Source organism: Pseudophryne corroboree, chromosome 4, assembly GCF_028390025.1.
Source record: "Pseudophryne corroboree isolate aPseCor3 chromosome 4, aPseCor3.hap2, whole genome shotgun sequence".
In the NCBI taxonomy this organism is placed as follows: Eukaryota; Metazoa; Chordata; class Amphibia; order Anura; family Myobatrachidae; genus Pseudophryne; species Pseudophryne corroboree.
This window is the reverse complement of record NC_086447.1, coordinates 346,746,018-346,762,335: the sequence shown is the minus strand read 5'-3', so window position 1 is coordinate 346,762,335 and position 16,318 is coordinate 346,746,018. Positions and strand designations below refer to the sequence as shown.

Here is a 16,318-nt window from a genome sequence, read left to right as displayed (position 1 = left end):
ATGATGATAATGATCAGCCAGGGCCGGATTAAGGGCAGTTTGGGCCTGGGGATGAAAATAATCAAGTACCCTAATGTGAGAAGTGGAGGAGGTGTGACCAGTGCTGTGTGGGCGTGGCTAGAGCCAAAGGGCAGGATGTACTAAGCATCAGTTCTGTGATGCGGTACATCCCGCTACTTACCGCATCTATACTACTGTAATTGCAAAAGAAAGCTCTCCCAGGGCGGGATGTACTAAACCCTAAAATATGTATAATATGAAGTCATGGCTATTTGCATTACTTGATATTTCCATTTGTATTGTGGCAGGAAAAAAGAATCCCATTTAATTGTTAAATGGAAAACAAAAGATATTTGTAATTAATTGAATTTGTATGTTGTATATGTGTTTGTACGCAATTACATTTTATGTGGGACATGTGATTCAAATTCATTAATAAATGACAAGTCAGTCTTCTATTTTGTGTGTTGGGTACTTCATTTCATTCCGCTCTTTTCCTAGTACTGAGTGTTTTTTTTTTTATATACTGTAGTTATTTTTTGTTTCTGTTTAGTTTCCTGTTTTGTTCATTTGTTTAGACAACTCCTTACTATTTACTAATAGGATATACAATATATATTTGCGGTAGTTAGTATTTAATGTTTCTGGGCATGATTTTAGATTCCTTGAGCATTCATCTTTAGCATGTCATGGATACATGCATGAGTAACATTTGATAAAAGCACGGCTTCCTTGTTGAATTAGGTCCTGTTCTCACAGCTGGTTCTTGTTAATGTAACTTTGATTACACGCATTGCCTGCAGTGAATTGCATGAAACACTATAGTGGCCTTAGGCTAGGGTTACCAGGCATAGTCTGCCTCATAGGACGTCCTCCGAATGCTTTGCTAGGAATGTCTTCGCCAGCGATTTCAATTTTGTCCATGATTTGCTAGCCACCCTTTTCTCTAGATACTGTTATACTATGTCCAGACAGATGTGCTATGTCTCTTTAAATACACCATAGACATTTTAATGAGGTAGTTTACTAAAGGCTTTCTATAAGTGGAGATGTTGCCCGTAGCAACCATTCATATTCTAGCTATTAACTTCTTGAAGTTGCTATGGACACAGGGACGGTTCTAGACCTTGTGGTGTCCACGGTGAAAGTTTCCTTTGGCGCCTCCCCCCCAATAGGGAGAATAGGGTTAGTGCACCGAAGGTGCACATAAAAAAACAGGGGCATGGCTTCATAGGAAAGGGGCGTGGCCACAGAATAGTGCCTATTCACATTACACCACACAGTAGTGTCCGTCAGTCACATTACACCACTAGGTGTGACAACAGTAGTTGTGCCCCCAGTAGATATGCCCCTCGTAGATGTGCCCACTGTAGATGTGCCCCCAGTAGATGTGCCCCCAGTAGTTGTGCCCACTGTCCAAGTAGTTGTGCCCCCAGTAGATGTGCCCTCAGTAGATTTGCCCCCTGTAGATGTGCCCCCAGTAGCTGTGCGTGGTTTTTCATGTTTTCTCTTACGTCCTAGAGGATGCTGGGGACTCCATAAGGACCATGGGGTATAGACGGGTTCCGCAGGAGATAGGGCACCTAAAAAGAACTTTGACTATGGGTGTGCACTGGCTCCTCCCTCTATGCCCCTCCTCCAGACCTCAGTTAGATCTTGTGCCCAGAGGAGAATGGGTGCACTGCAGAGAGCTCTCCAGAGTTTTCTGTGGAAAAAGAATTTTGTTAGGTTTTTATTTTCAGGGAGTCCTGTTGGCAACAGGCTCCCTGCATCGTGGGACCGAGGAGAGAGAAGCAGAGCTGGCTTGTCAAGTTGGACTCTGTTTCTAAGGCTACTGGACACCATTAGCTCCAGAGAGAGTCGGAACACAGGTCTCACCTGGGGTTCGTCCCGGAGCCGCACCGCCGTCCTCCTCACAGATGCCGAAGATAGAAGCCGGGTGAGTATGAGAAGGCAGAAGACATCATAGGCGGCAGAAGACATCAGATCTTCATGAGGTAAGGCGCGCAGCGGTAAGCTGCGCGCCATTGCTCCCATTCACACACACAGAGCAGCACTGAAGGGTGCAGGGTGCAGGGGGGGGGGGCGCCCTGGGCAGCAATAAACCTCACATTTGGGCACTGACAAGGTAGATTAGGCTGCTGAGCAGTAATTCTACGATCCCCCGCCATTTTCTATAAATAAATCACCGGGACCGAAGCCCGCCGTCGGGTGGGCGGAGCTTGATCCCCAGCACTAACCAGCGCCATTTTCTCCACAGAAGCTGCATGAGGAAAACGCTGGCTCCCTGGTCTCTCCCCTGCTGAACATTCAGGCTGGAAAAAAGAGGAGGGGGGCATTTTGAGCGCAGTGAGTGGGAATCTGGTCATTTTATATATATATAAAAGCGCTATCTGGTCATATTTTTCCAGTGTTATTAAGCGCTGGGTGTGTGCTGGCATACTCTCTCTCTGTCTCTCCTAAGGGCCTGGTTGGGGTTTTGTCCCCTTATAGGTTAATCCCTGTGTGTGTGGGGTGTCGGTACGTGGTGTCGACATGTCTGAAGCGGAAGGCTTTTCCAAGGAGGAGGTGGAGCAAATGAGTGGTGTGTCCCCGTCGGTTGTGCCGACTCCAGATTGGATGGACATGTGGCATATGTTGAATGCAAGTGTGGCATCTTTACATAAAAAGCTTGATAAGGCTGATATAGGGGGGACATCAGAGGGTCAATCCTCAGATCGGACCGACTCACAGGGCCCGTTGGGGTCTCATAAGCGTCCCTTAACACAAGACACTACTACCGACACGGATTCTGATTCCAGTGTCGACTATGACGAAGTAAAATTGCACCCTAGGGTGACTAAAACCATTCAGTGTATGATTGCGGCAATAAGGGATGTGTTGCATATTGTGGATGAACCCTCTGTCCCCGACACAAGGGTACACATGTTTAAGGAAAAGAAACAGATTATTAACTTTCCCACATCTCATGAATTAAATGAATTCTTTGGAAAAGCTTGGGAGACTCCGGATAAGAGACAGCAGATCCCCAAAAGAATTTATATGGCATACCCTTTCCCTAACAGGACAGGGAGATTTGGGAATCACCCCCCACTGTGGACAAGGCCCTGACGCGCTTGTCCAAGAAAGTGGCGCTACCGTCTCCTGACACAGCAGCCCTTAAGGACCCTACAGATCGCAGGCAAGAAACTACCTTAAAGTGTATTTATTCTCATATGGGTGCTGTGCTAAAACCGACAATTGCGTCGGCATGGGTGTGTAGCGCAATTGCAGCTTGGACAGATGAGCTGACAAATCAATTTGATAATATGGATAAGGATACTATATTCCTAACTCTAGCCCATATTAAAGACGCAGTCTTATTTATGAGGGATGCTCAAAGGGACATTGGATTGCTAGCTTCTAGGGCCAATGCCATGTCTGTCTCAGCGAGAAGATCCTTATGGACTCGCCAATGGACAGGTGATGCGGATTCCAAGAAACATATGGAAGTACTACCCTACAAGGGTGATGTATTGTTTGGGGATGGGCTGACGGACCTGGTTTCCACAGCCACAGCAGGAAAATCAAATTTTTTACCTTATATACCCCAACAGCAAAAGAAAGTAACACCCTATCAGATGCAGTCCTTTCGGTTGCACAAGTCCAAAAGAGGTCGGGGATCCTCTTTCCTCGCCAGAGGTAAGGGCAGAGGCAAGAGAGTACCTGCTTCGGCAGGTGCCCAGGAACCAAAGTCCTCCCCGGCTGCTCCAAAACCCACAGCATGACGCTGGGGCTCCCCTGAGGGAGTCCGCACCGGTGGGGGCACGTCTTCGACTTTTCAGTCAGGCCTGGGTCAGTTTGGACCTGAATCCCTGGGTGTTGGAAATAGTTTCCCAGGGATACAAATTGGAATTCGAGGAGGTGCCCCTGCGCCGATTTTTCAAATCGGCCCTACCAGCTTCCACATCGGAAAGGGATGTAGTGTTAGCTGCAATTCAAACGCTGTGTATACAGCAAGTGATAATCAAGGTTCCCCCGCACCAGCAGGGAAGAGGTTACTATTCAACCCCATTTGTGGTCCCGAAACCGGACGGTTCGGTCAGACCTATTTTGAATCTGAAATCCCTAAACCTGTACATAAGAAGATTCAAATTCAAAATGGAATCTCTCAGAGCGATAATAGCCAACATGGAGGAGGGGGAGTTTATGGTGTCTCTGGACATAAAGGATGCGTACCTTCATGTCCCCATATATGCCCCCCATCAGGAATACCTGAGATTCGCTGTACAGGATTGTCATTACCAGTTTCAGACGTTGCCGTTTGGACTCTCCACGGCCCCGAGGATTTTCACCAAGATAATGGCGGAAATGATGGTGGTGCTGCGCAAGCATGGAGTCACAATTATCCCATACTTGGACGATCTCCTGATAAAAGCGAGATCAAGGGAGAAATTGCTGAACAGTGTGGCGCTCTCGTTGAGAGTGCTCCAGCAACACGGTTAGATTCTAAATCTACCGAAGTCACAGTTGATTCCGACAACTCGACTACCGTTCCTAGGTATGATACTGGATACGGAACAAATGAAGGTCTTCCTCCCAATAGAGAAAGCCCAAGACATACAGAACATGGTCAGAGACCTGCTAAAACCGAAAAGGGTGTCAGTTCACCAATACACTCGAGTTCTGGGGAAAATGGTGGCGGCCTACAAGGCCATTCCCTTCGGCAGGTTACATGCAAGGACTTTTCAATGGGACCTTCTGGACAAGTGGTCCGGGTCCCATATGCACTTACATCGGAAAATAACTCTGTCCACAGGGACCAGCGTGTCCCTCCTGTGGTGGTTGCAAAGTGCTCACCTCCTGGATGGTCGCAGGTTCGGAATTCAGGATTGGATCCTGGTTACCACGGACGCGAGCCTCCGAGGATGGGGAGCGGTCACACAGGGAAAAATTTTCAGGGTCTTTGGTCAGACCAGGAGTCCTGTCTACACATCAATGTGTTGGAACTCAGGGCCATTTACAACGGCCTTCGACAAGCGGAGAGTTTTCTTCGAAACCTACCGGTTCTGATTCAATCAGACAATGTCACAGCAGTGGCTCATGTGAACCGCCAAGGCGGGACAAGAAGCAGAGTCGCGATGGCGGAAGCCACAAGAATCCTTCGCTGGGCGGAAAATCATGTAAGCGCTCTGTCAGCTGTCTTCATTCCGGGAGTGGGCAACTGGGAAGCAGACTTCCTCAGCAGACACGATCTCCATCCAGGAGAGTGGGGACTTCATCAAGAAGTCTTTGCAGACGTAACACGTCTTTGGGGAACTCCTCAAATAGACATGATGGCGTCACTCCTCAACAAAAAACTTCAGAGGTACTGCGCCAGGTCTCGGGACCCTCAGGCAATAGCAGTGGACGCTCTGGTAACACCGTGGGTGTTCAAATCGGTCTACGTGTTTCCTCCTCTTCCTCTCATCACAAAAGTGTTGAGGATCATAAGACGAAGAAGAGTACAGACGATACTCGTTGTCCCAGACTGGCCTCGAAGGGCCTGGTACTCGGATCTACAAGAGATGCTCACAGGAGATCCCTGGCCTCTTCCTCTGAGGGAAGACCTGTTGCAGCAGGGGTCCTGTGTACTTCAAGGCTTACCGCGGTTACGTTTGACGGCATGGCGGTTGAACGCCGAATCCTAGAGTAAAAGGGGATTCCGGAAGAGGTCTTCCCTACGTTAATAAAGGCTAGGAAGAAGGTGACGATAAAACATTATCACCGTATCTGGCGAAAGTATGTGTCTTGGTGTGAGACCAAGAATGCACCTACGGTAGAGATTTTCATCTGGGTCGTCTTCTCCACTTCCTACAGACAGGAGTGGATATGGGCCTGAAATTAGGCTCTGTTAAGGTACAGATTTCGGCCCTCTCGATTTTCTTTCAGAAGGAATTGGCTTCTCTTCCAGAAGTCCAGACGTTTGTAAAGGGAGTGCTGCACATCCAGCCCCCTTTTGTGCCTCCAGTGGCACCATGGGACCTGAACGTGGTCTTGCAGTTCCTAAAATCACACTGGTTTGAACCGCTTAACAAGGTTGAGTTGAAATTTCTTACCTGGAAGGTGGTCATGTTGTTGGCCTTAGCATCAGCAAGGCGAGTGTCAGAATTGGCGGCTTTGTCACACAAGAGCCCCTACTTGATTTTTCATGTGGATCGAGCTGAATTGAGGACACGTCCGCAATTTTTGCCTAAAGTGGTTTCTTCGTTCCATATGAATCAACCTATTGTGGTGCCTGTGGCTACAAGTGACCTGGAGGATTCCAGATCCCTGGACGTAGTCAGGGTCTTAAAAATGTATGTAGCCAGGACGGCTAGAATTAGGAAAACAGAGGCTCTGTTTATCCTGTGTGCGGCCAATAAGATTGGCGCTCCTGCTTCGAAGCAGACTATTGCTCGCTGGATCTGTAATACGATTCAGCAGGCTCACTCTACGGCTGGATTGCCGGTACCAAATTCGGTTAAGGCCCATTCCACTAGGAAGGTGGGCTCTTCTTGGGCGGCTGCCCGAGGCGTCTCGGCTTTACAACTTTGCCGAGCGGCGACTTGGTCGGGGTCAAACACTTTTGCTAAATTCTACAAGTTTGATACCCTGGCTGATGAGGACCTAGCGTTTGCTCAGTCGGTGCTGCAGAGTCATACGCACTCTCCCGCCCGATTGGATGCTTTGGTATAAACCCCATGGTCCTTACGGAGTCCCCAGCATCCTCTAGGATGTAAGAGAAAATAAGATTTTAAACCTACCGGTAAATCTATTTCTCCTAGTCCGTAGAGGATGCTGGGCGCCCGTCCCAGTGCGGAATCTCTGCAAGACTTGTATATAGTTGTTGCTTACATAAGGGTTATGTTACAGTTGACATCGGTCTTGGACCGTTACTGTAGTTTGTTCATACTGTTAACTGGTTATGTATGTTCCAGGTTACATGGTATGATTGGTGTGGGCTGGTATGAATCTTGCCCTTGGATTGCTAAATCCTGCCTTGTATTGTACATCTCCTCTGGGCACAGTTCTCTAACTGAGGTCTGGAGGAGGGGCATAGAGGGAGGAGCCAGTGCACACCCATAGTCAAAGTTCTTTTTAGGTGCCCTATCTCCTGCGGAGCCCGTCTATACCCCATGGTCCTTACGGAGTCCCCAGCATCCTCTACGGACTAGGAGAAATAGATTTACCGGTAGGTTTAAAATCTTATTTTTTTAATGTGCTAATGTGTTTGGTCATGCTTGAGCACTGGTGTACCAGCAGCATGACATGTTGGGGTGCATTTACTGGCCTTTTGGGTTGTTTGAGCGTGGTTTTTCATGTTTTTTTTTAATGTGCTAATGTGTTTTTGGTTATGCTTGAGCACTGGTTTACTAGGAGCATGACATGTTGGGGTGCAGGGGTGGCTTTAGTGCTTTTTTATGAATTATGTAATGTGGGGTGCACGGTCCTGTGTTTTATTTTTGGAGTGTTTAGTTGTGTTTTTTTGGGGTAAATATGTAAAAATATATATTTTTTTTTCTTTTTACAACAGGGATGTCCAGGGACCAGTGCCCCTGATCCCTCCTTCCCCCCACTCCTCAGAAGAATTGCTGGACAGCAACGAGGAGTGGGCCCCGACCCAGGAGGAGGAGATGGCCGAACAGGCATCCAGCGATCAACCGAGGTCATCAAGGGACCAAGAAAGTAGAAAGAAAAAGAAAAGGCCAAGACAGGTAATTATTTCAGCGCCTGCAGCCACAATAGCATCCAACTTGACACACCCATGGGCTATTTTGCGCACTGCCAGGCATACCGACACACCCCAAGGCACACCTACAGGTATCTTTGCGCACTGCCAGGGACACTGACACACTCCCAGGGACACCTACAGATCATTGTGATAGTATTAATTGCATGTTTTATTTCCCTAAAAGGCAAGAAGCCAGCCAGAGGATCAGTCAGAGGAGGAAGCCCCTGTAGAAGACACAGGACGGAAGAATCCACGTGGACCCCGGTACACCGAGGCAGAAAACTGTGTCCTAGTGGATGGCGTCGACAGGCCCAACGACATTATGTATGGACCAAGGGCACAGACAACAGCAGCAAAGACAAAGAGGAAGATCTGGGACACCATCGCGGGTCAAGTCACTGCAGTATCTGGAAACTGCTGAAGCATCAGAAACTGCATGAAGCGGTACATTGATTGCCGTAGACAGACCAAGAAAAAGATAGGGTTTCAGCGCCGACATGAGACAGCAACCGGAAGTGGTCCGGCTCTCAATTTCAAGTGGCTGCCCTGGGAGGAAGTTATAAAAAGGCGCATAAACCCTGTCATGGTCCAAGGAGTTTGAGGAAGTGTGGAATCCACATGTCCTGCTGGCTTTCCCGAGGATGAAGAACCGCCTAGAAGATGGCGGGAGCCCAGCAGTCCAAAAGGAGGCGTGATGGTAAGAATTCATTCAAATGAGCTGTACTAAACTATTATTTATTTTATTTGCTAATGTGTATGTTCTTTCCACTAGACACGCCTGCCCAGAGGACATCACCTGCACGCAGGACATCACCAACGTGCAGACCATCACCTGCGCGCCGGACATCACCTGCACGCTGACCATCACCTGCGTGCCGGACATCATCAGCGCCCAGACCACCACCTGTGCGCTCAACTTCAAAAGTATGCAGTACATCACCTGCGCGCAGGTCATCCCCAGCTCGTGATCAATCCTCCAGGAGCTCAGAGACTGTGACTCAAGAGCCTCAAAGAGACATCACCCTTGTGGACCCATCACCTGACCTGTTTGAGTCGACAGGGTTAACCGAGGAGACATTTCTAGGGTTTGATGACAGCCGTGCTGACGCATCCAGCCATACCCAAGAAAAGTCTCCAGATTTGAGGCCCAGAGAAGCTCCTGGAGCAGCGGCACCACAGAATGCAGATGGTTCATATATGAATCCATTGTTTTTTCGTCACCATTTTCTATTGTTTCCTAACTTATGTTTTTCTGTGTGTACTTCTGCAAACAGAGGTGCCACGAACCAGTAGCGGATTCGCGTCAGGGATTGGTCCCTACTTCAGCCGGATCTGTTACAGGAAGAGTCGGACGACGAGGTGGATGTGCAGCAGCCCGCAGTTTCTACATCCCTGTGTAAGTAATTAGATAAAACAAACTTTAAAAAAATGTTTTTAAAAGTTTGTGAACCTTAAAACATATGTAGGAATGTCTTCTAATTTATTTCTACTTTTTGTTTGCAGCTTCACAAATGCAATTGGTGGCAGACGTTCAGCAAGGGCAGGATCCCTCAAGGATTCAGAGGGTAAACTACCTGGCAACAGAGATTCAGGACCGCCAGGAGAGTTTTCGGGATGTAATCAACACCAGACTGGATGCCTTTGAGAAGTCAATGGAGAAGATGGCCACCAGTATGGTTGAAATGCAAAAGGCCATGTCCGACAGCACGGCAGAAATGAGAAAAATCAGGCAGGCAGATCACAGGGAGACTATGGACATCCTTCACGTTCTGGTCACATCCATCAACCGTCTGGTGGAGAACACGGCATGCCAGTCGCACAGCATTCACAACATGTCAGAGAGCCAGCGACATTCCGCAGCCAGCCAACAGATCATCGCAATGACACTCCAGATGATCTATGACAAACTCCCAGAGCCAGCTCAACAACATGCTGGTCAAACACCACATCCGCCACCACAAGCCACACTGACGCCTCCTGCCCTTGCTCTACCACAACCCTGGTATGGACAGTCACAGCAGTACCAAGGGTATACAGGGATGTACCCCATCTACCAGATGCCTCTACCACCAACACCGGCCTCAACATCTACACCAGCGCGGCCACCAAGGCCAGTACATCGCACTCCACTGCCACCAAGGACACCGTCGCCACATCAGGAGGAAGAGGATCAGGACAGCCCCCGCACATGATAGCGCGGTCGTATTATTTCAAATGTTAATTTTCCTGCTTTCCCATTTCTCCCTCCCATTAGTTTTTTCTTTGTATTGTTTTAATTTCATATGTATTCCTCCCCCCCCCCCCCCCCCAACCGGGTACTACCAAGGAGCTATGTCTAGACATACATGCGCGGGCATGTATGAGTGTGGTAACTGATGAAAGCTCCTTGTGGTTACATATATGATGGGACAAAGAGCAAATCTGATACCAGTTTTTTTTTTTTTAAACCCTTAGGTGAAAAGTTGTGTAAATTAAGCATTCACTTTTGTGTTGCTTGAGCATTCACTAGTATTTTTTTTCAATTTTTCATAGGGATGGTTGACAAAGGTGTGGACAGCGTTTGTGGTGTTCTTGCAAAGGTGAGTAATGCCATGTTGCACTATACACACGCTTACACAAACCTTGTCCCGCCTGCACTTGGGGAACCACACAGTCCAGCAATGGGTTTTGGCTGGGCTGCTTGGTTCCCACAGGTGCAGGCCTGGCAAAGTACAGACTACTGACACCACGACTCTTCCACTTTGGCCCGCCTGCCCTTGGAGGACCACACAGTTCAGCAAAACCCTTTGCTGGACTGTGTGGTTCCACAAGTGCAGGTGTGGCAAAGTGCAGACTACTGACACCACGACTCTTCCACACTTTGGCCCGCCTGCCCTTGGAGGACCACACAGTTCAGCAAAACCCATTGCAGGACTGTGTGGTTCCACAAGTGCAGGCATGGCAAAGTGCAGACAACTGACACCACGACTCTTCCACTTTGGCCCATCTGCCCTTGGAGGACCACACAGTCCAGCAAAACCCATTGCTGGACTGTGTGGTTTCACAAGTGCAGGTGTGGCAAAGTGCAGACTACTGACACCACGACTCTTCCACTTTGTCCCGCCTGCCCTTGGAGGACCACACAGTTCAGCAAAACCCATTGCTGGACTGTGTGGTTCCACAAATGTTCTTGGAAACGGAATGTGAACGTGACATCATTACAGTGCCCCTTACTTAAGTCTGATTTTCTATTTTTTTTCTTCCAGATATCTACACAAGAACAAGGAATGTATGAAGAACAAACACTTCTTTTTTGTTTTATTACAATTTATTTTTTATGAACAATACAAAATACAACTGTTTAATTTTCTTCAATAAAATTTTCAATTTTTAATTTAGAAGTTTCGTGTTTTTTCTTTAAAATATAGTAAATTTAATTAATTAATAGGGCATTTAAGGGATGCGGTGGTATTGAAGGTCTTGAGGTAGGCCGTCATGGTAGAGGGGGGTACTTTAGCATCACTTTACACCGGAGAGGGTACTTTCGTCTTGGGAGGGCTACTCCGTGAAACCTGCAGAAGAGAAAAAGGATTTTTTTCAAGGTATTTGAAAGCGTGTCATCCATCCTGCAAAAGAAGAACAGCAGGTACCAGCAACATTGCACAAACACACAGGTTACACTGACAAGAGGAGGTTGGGCCAATACATCTCACCTGAAGGGCCTCTTTGTAACAGGGCAGTGGGGGAGGTCCACATCACAAGTAGGCCGTCCATGGTAGAGGGGGGTACTGTAGCGTCCCTTTACATCTGGAGAGAGTACTTTTATCTTTGGGAGGGCTACTCCGTGAAACCTGCAGAAAAGAAAATGGATTAATTTCAAGGCATTTGAAAGCGTGTCATCCATCCTGCAAAAGAAGAACAGCAGGTACCAGCAACATTGCACAAACACACAGGTTACACCGACAAGAGGAGGTTGGGCCAATACATCTCACCTGAAGGGCAGTGACGTGCGGTGAGGTAAATGCCTGGGGAGGCACTGGCTAAACGGTTAGTTACCACCCACAAACGGCCTCTTCCTGTCAATCACCTTACAAACGCCCGTGTGATCGGATTTTTTGCACCATCCCGTAGCTCATCGGCAATGCTCGTTGATGTTGTTCAGATTATACACATATATTATGCCACACCGTAGAGCAGATCACACATATACATTATGCCACCCTGTACTACTCTATACTGCATGTGTGTGTGTATGTATGTATATATATATATATATATATATATATACACTGCTCAAAAAAATAAAGGGAACACTAAAATAACACATCCTAGATCCGAATGAATGAAATATTCTTATTAAATACTTTGTTCTTTACATAGTTGAATGTGCTGACAACAAAATCACACAAAAATTATCAATGGAAATCAAATTTATTAACCCATGGAGGTCTGGATTTGGAGTCACCCTCAAAATTAAAGTGGTAAAACACACTACAGGTGTTACGCACACCAGTGCTAACAGTAGTATACCGGTGTATGAACAGAGAGGGAAGCGAAGCAAACGAACTCACAGACAGTATAACATAACATACACAGGAGGTGATGGAATAACTAATGAACACAAAGTGAACGGAGAAGCCCAAAGGCTCAGGAATTGGGTGTCTCTCTAGTGTCAGGAATGCTCAGATGGAATAGAGAGGACAATGAAGCGATGTGTAGTGATTTAACATGTGGAGCACCTGAAATGATGTTGCTAAGAGCAACAGAAAAAACCCCAAAGGGTTACCAACGGGTGTGGGAATAAACTCCTTGGTCAGAGATAGAAATATAGACACAAGGAGAGTATCCACAATCCTAACCCCCACTTGCAGGGCACAGGTTCAGCTTACTGCCACTAAACTGACACCTGGACGCCCTGCACAGTGAGGGAGGATTAAGCAAGCAGGTCTGAGAGTACAGCCGCAAACCTGCTGGGTTCACAGAATAACAAAAGAACCCCAGCAGGTCAAACAACTGACTCCAGTCTTACTGCTAGGTCCGGATTGGCAGAATGAAGTACCGAATCCCAAGGCCTATTCGCAGTAAGCAACAAGTAAATACAAAGTCACACAGTACTAGCTAACTCTCTGGAACTGACTAACAAACAAAGATTCAGCAGCATTTGCCTAGCCTGAGAGGATGGTTTATATAGCAGGTGCTGTCCACGCCCCACTCAGACCTCACAGACTGTGAGCACAAAACCAGCGCCGGATTCCCTGCCGTGCACAGAGCCTGTAACCACTACACAGTAAAAACCCGGACCGGAGTATCAGCTGCGCTCAGGTTACTTCGCTAACACTTGTCTCCCGGTTGCCATGGCAACGTGGCAGCACAGAGCAGGAGATCCTAACAGTACCCCCCCTCTGACGAGGGGTCAAAGAACCCCTACCACCGGGTTTATCGGGGAATTGCGAGAAGAAAGAGCGTATCAGTCTGGGGGCATGAAGATCACAACTGCGCACCCACGACTGCTCCTCCGGGCCATACCCCTTCCAGTGCACCAAAAATGACAGCCGACCCCGAACCATCTTGGAGTCAAGAACCCTTTCAACCACAAACTCCCTCTGACCCCGTATCAGAAGAGGAGAAGGTCTTCCACTGGAAGAAAGATTACTAACCGCCAGTTTTAAAAGGGAACAATGAAATGTTTTATTGATACCCAATGAACGGGGCAGATCTAACTGAAATGCCACCGGATTGATAACCCTGGTGATCTTATAAGGGCCGATGAACCGGGGGCCAAACTTATGAGATGGCTGTCTCAACTTCAAATTCTTGGTGGACAACCAGACGAAGTCTCCTAATTTGAAGCTGCAGAGTCTTCTCCGCTTATCAAAAACCCTTTTGGTCACTAATGACACAGACACAAGGGCTTTCTTCACTTTCCTCCAAATACCCCTAAGGACCGAAACAACAGAGGAACCACCAGACGTGGAATCCAGGGGGTCAAAAGAATTGGCCTTAGGATGATGCCCATACACACAAAGGAAGGGAGAGATCCCTGTAGCAGAGTGAGCCGCGTTGTTATAGGCAAACTCCGCCATGGACAGATGAGCAACCCAGTCAGTATGACACTTGGAGACATAACACCTGAGGAACTGCTCCAAGGACTGGTTCACCCTCTCAGTCTGCCCATTAGACTGTGGATGGTAGCCTGACGACAAGCTCACAGAAATCTGGAGATCAGAACAAAATGCCCTCCAGAATTTGGCCACAAACTGGGATCCACGGTCAGAGACCACATCAAGTGGCAACCCGTGGAGGCGCACAACATGCTGCATAAATAACTCAGACAGGCGTCTGGCCGATGGCAACCCAACCAGTGGAACGAAATGCGCCATCTTCGAAAACCTGTCAACGACAACCCAAATGGCTGTCATCCCCGAGGATTTGGGCAAGTCCACCACAAAATCCATGGAAATGTGGGTCCATGGCTTAGACGGAATAGAGAGTGGATGTAATGGGCCGACAGGAACCCCTCTAGGAGTTTTATTTCGGGCACAAATGTCACATGCCCGAACCCATTGATCCACATCCCTAGCCACCGAGGGCCACCACACCGCCCTAGACAGCAACTCCCGAGTTCTGGCAATACCCGGATGCCCTGCCGACCTCTTGGCATGGAATTCCAGGAACACTCGCTGTCTTAACCTAGGAGGCACAAACAAGAGACCTACCGGAAGGTCTGGAGGAGCCTCCTCCTGTGCTCTAAGGACTAATGACAAGAGGTCCTGGGTAATGCCCACTTTAATACATGATGGGGACACAATGGGCAATGGCTCCTCGATGGTCTCTTGAACTGGAGCAAAACTCCGCGAGAGCGCATCAGCCTTGATGTTTTTTGACCCAGGGCGATATGTTATCAAAAAATTAAAGCGAGCAAAAAACAAAGCCCATCGTGCCTGCCTGGCATTGAGCCGCTTCGCTGACTCTAAATATGCCAGATTCTTATGGTCAGTGAGAATTGAGACCACAAACTTAGCCCCCTCAAGCCAGTGTCTCCACTCCCCGAGTGCATCCTTTATAGCCAACAATTCCCGGTTACCCACATCATAATTCATCTCGGCAGACGAAAATTTACGGGAAAAGTAAGCACAGGGATGAAGGCGATTATCAGACACCCCCATCTGAGAGAGCACTGCCCCAATACCTATCTCAGAGGCATCCACTTCTACCACAAAAGGACGCTCTGGATCTGGGTGTCGCAGCACCTTGGCCGAGACAAATGCCCTTTTGAGACGGGCAAAGGCCGCTTTGGCCTCACAAGACCAGTGAGCAACATCCGCCCCTTTCTTAGTGAGTGCCACCAAGGGGGCCACTATAGACGAAAATCCAGCGATAAACCGTCTATAAAAATTCGCAAAGCCCAGAAAACGCTGAAGCGCCTTCAAACTAGTGGGCTGCACCCAATCCAGGACTGCCTGTACCTTAGAACCCTCCATTTGGAAACCTTCTGAGGAGATAATATACCCTAGAAATGCGATTTGCTGGACTTCAAACTCGCACTTCTCCAGCTTCGCCCAAGCTGGTGGTCTCTGAGTTTCTGGAGGACTAAGCGTACATGCTTCCGATGTTCCTCCAGGGAATGAGAGAAGATTAGGATGTCATCTAGATAAACAACTAAGAATCTATCCAAATATTCCCTGAGCACATCGTTCATGAATTCCTGGAAGACTGCCGGGGCATTAGAGAGCCCAAAAGGCATCACCAAATATTCATAATGCCCTGAGTGGGTATTAAAGGCAGTCTTCCATTTATCCCCCTCTCTTATTCGGATTAGATTGTAAGCACCGCGTAGGTCAATCTTAGAAAAAATGGTGGCAGTACGAAGCTGGTCAAACAAAACCGAAATGAGAGGCAGTGGGTACGAGTTTTTAATCGTGATACGGTTCAACTCCCTGAAGTCGATGCAGGGTCGCAACGAACCGTCCTTTTTACCCACGAAAAAGAACCCCGACCCAACTGGGGACTGTGAGGGTCTGATAAATCCCTTAGCCAAGTTCTCCTGAATGTACTCTGCCATAGCCTGAGTCTCAGGACGTGACAGGGAGTACAACCTGCTCTTGGGAAGCTTAGCATCCGGCAACAAATCAATGGCGCAGTCATAGGGGCGATGGGGAGGTAGTACCTCCGCAACTTTTTTGGAGAACACATCCGCAAAATCTGCATAACATCCTGGCAATCCTGGCAAACTTAGCTGCGAGAGCCTGACTGGAAGGCTCAAGCAACTCCTGAAGCAATCACTACCCCAACTAAGAATCTCCCCAGAGACCCAGTCAAATTGAGGGTTATGGGCCCTTAACCAGGGTAACCCCAAAACCAATGGGGCAAAAGAACAGACAGTCACATAAAAAGACAATTTTTCAGAGTGTGTGGCTCCAATAAACAAAGGAATTTGGCTGGTGCAGGAGGTAATTTTACCCTGGGACAATGGTTCCCCATTTAACCCACAGATCTCAATCTCTGATGCCAAAGGTACTGAGGGAACAGAGTGTTCCAGGGCGAATTGACGGTCCATGAAAACCCCATCGGCCCCACTGTCAACAAAGGCCTCAGTCTTGACAGTTT

General features: G+C 48.0%; 1 protein-coding gene across 1 annotated transcript in view; it reads left to right on the top strand.

Moving 5' to 3' along the window:
* Positions 1–10,461, top strand: part of LOC134909517 (thioredoxin domain-containing protein 2-like) — a 57,919-nt gene extending 47,458 nt beyond the window's left edge. Inside the window, exons 3-6 of the mRNA XM_063916466.1 lie at positions 7,535–7,715; positions 7,917–8,429; positions 8,505–9,128; positions 9,236–10,461. Of these exons, the coding sequence (XP_063772536.1) occupies positions 7,535–7,715; positions 7,917–8,153 (418 nt within the window). The 3' untranslated portion in view covers positions 8,154–8,429; positions 8,505–9,128; positions 9,236–10,461. The remainder of the gene's footprint in view (positions 1–7,534; positions 7,716–7,916; positions 8,430–8,504; positions 9,129–9,235) is intronic.
* The last annotated feature ends 5,857 nt before the right edge of the window (positions 10,462–16,318 follow it).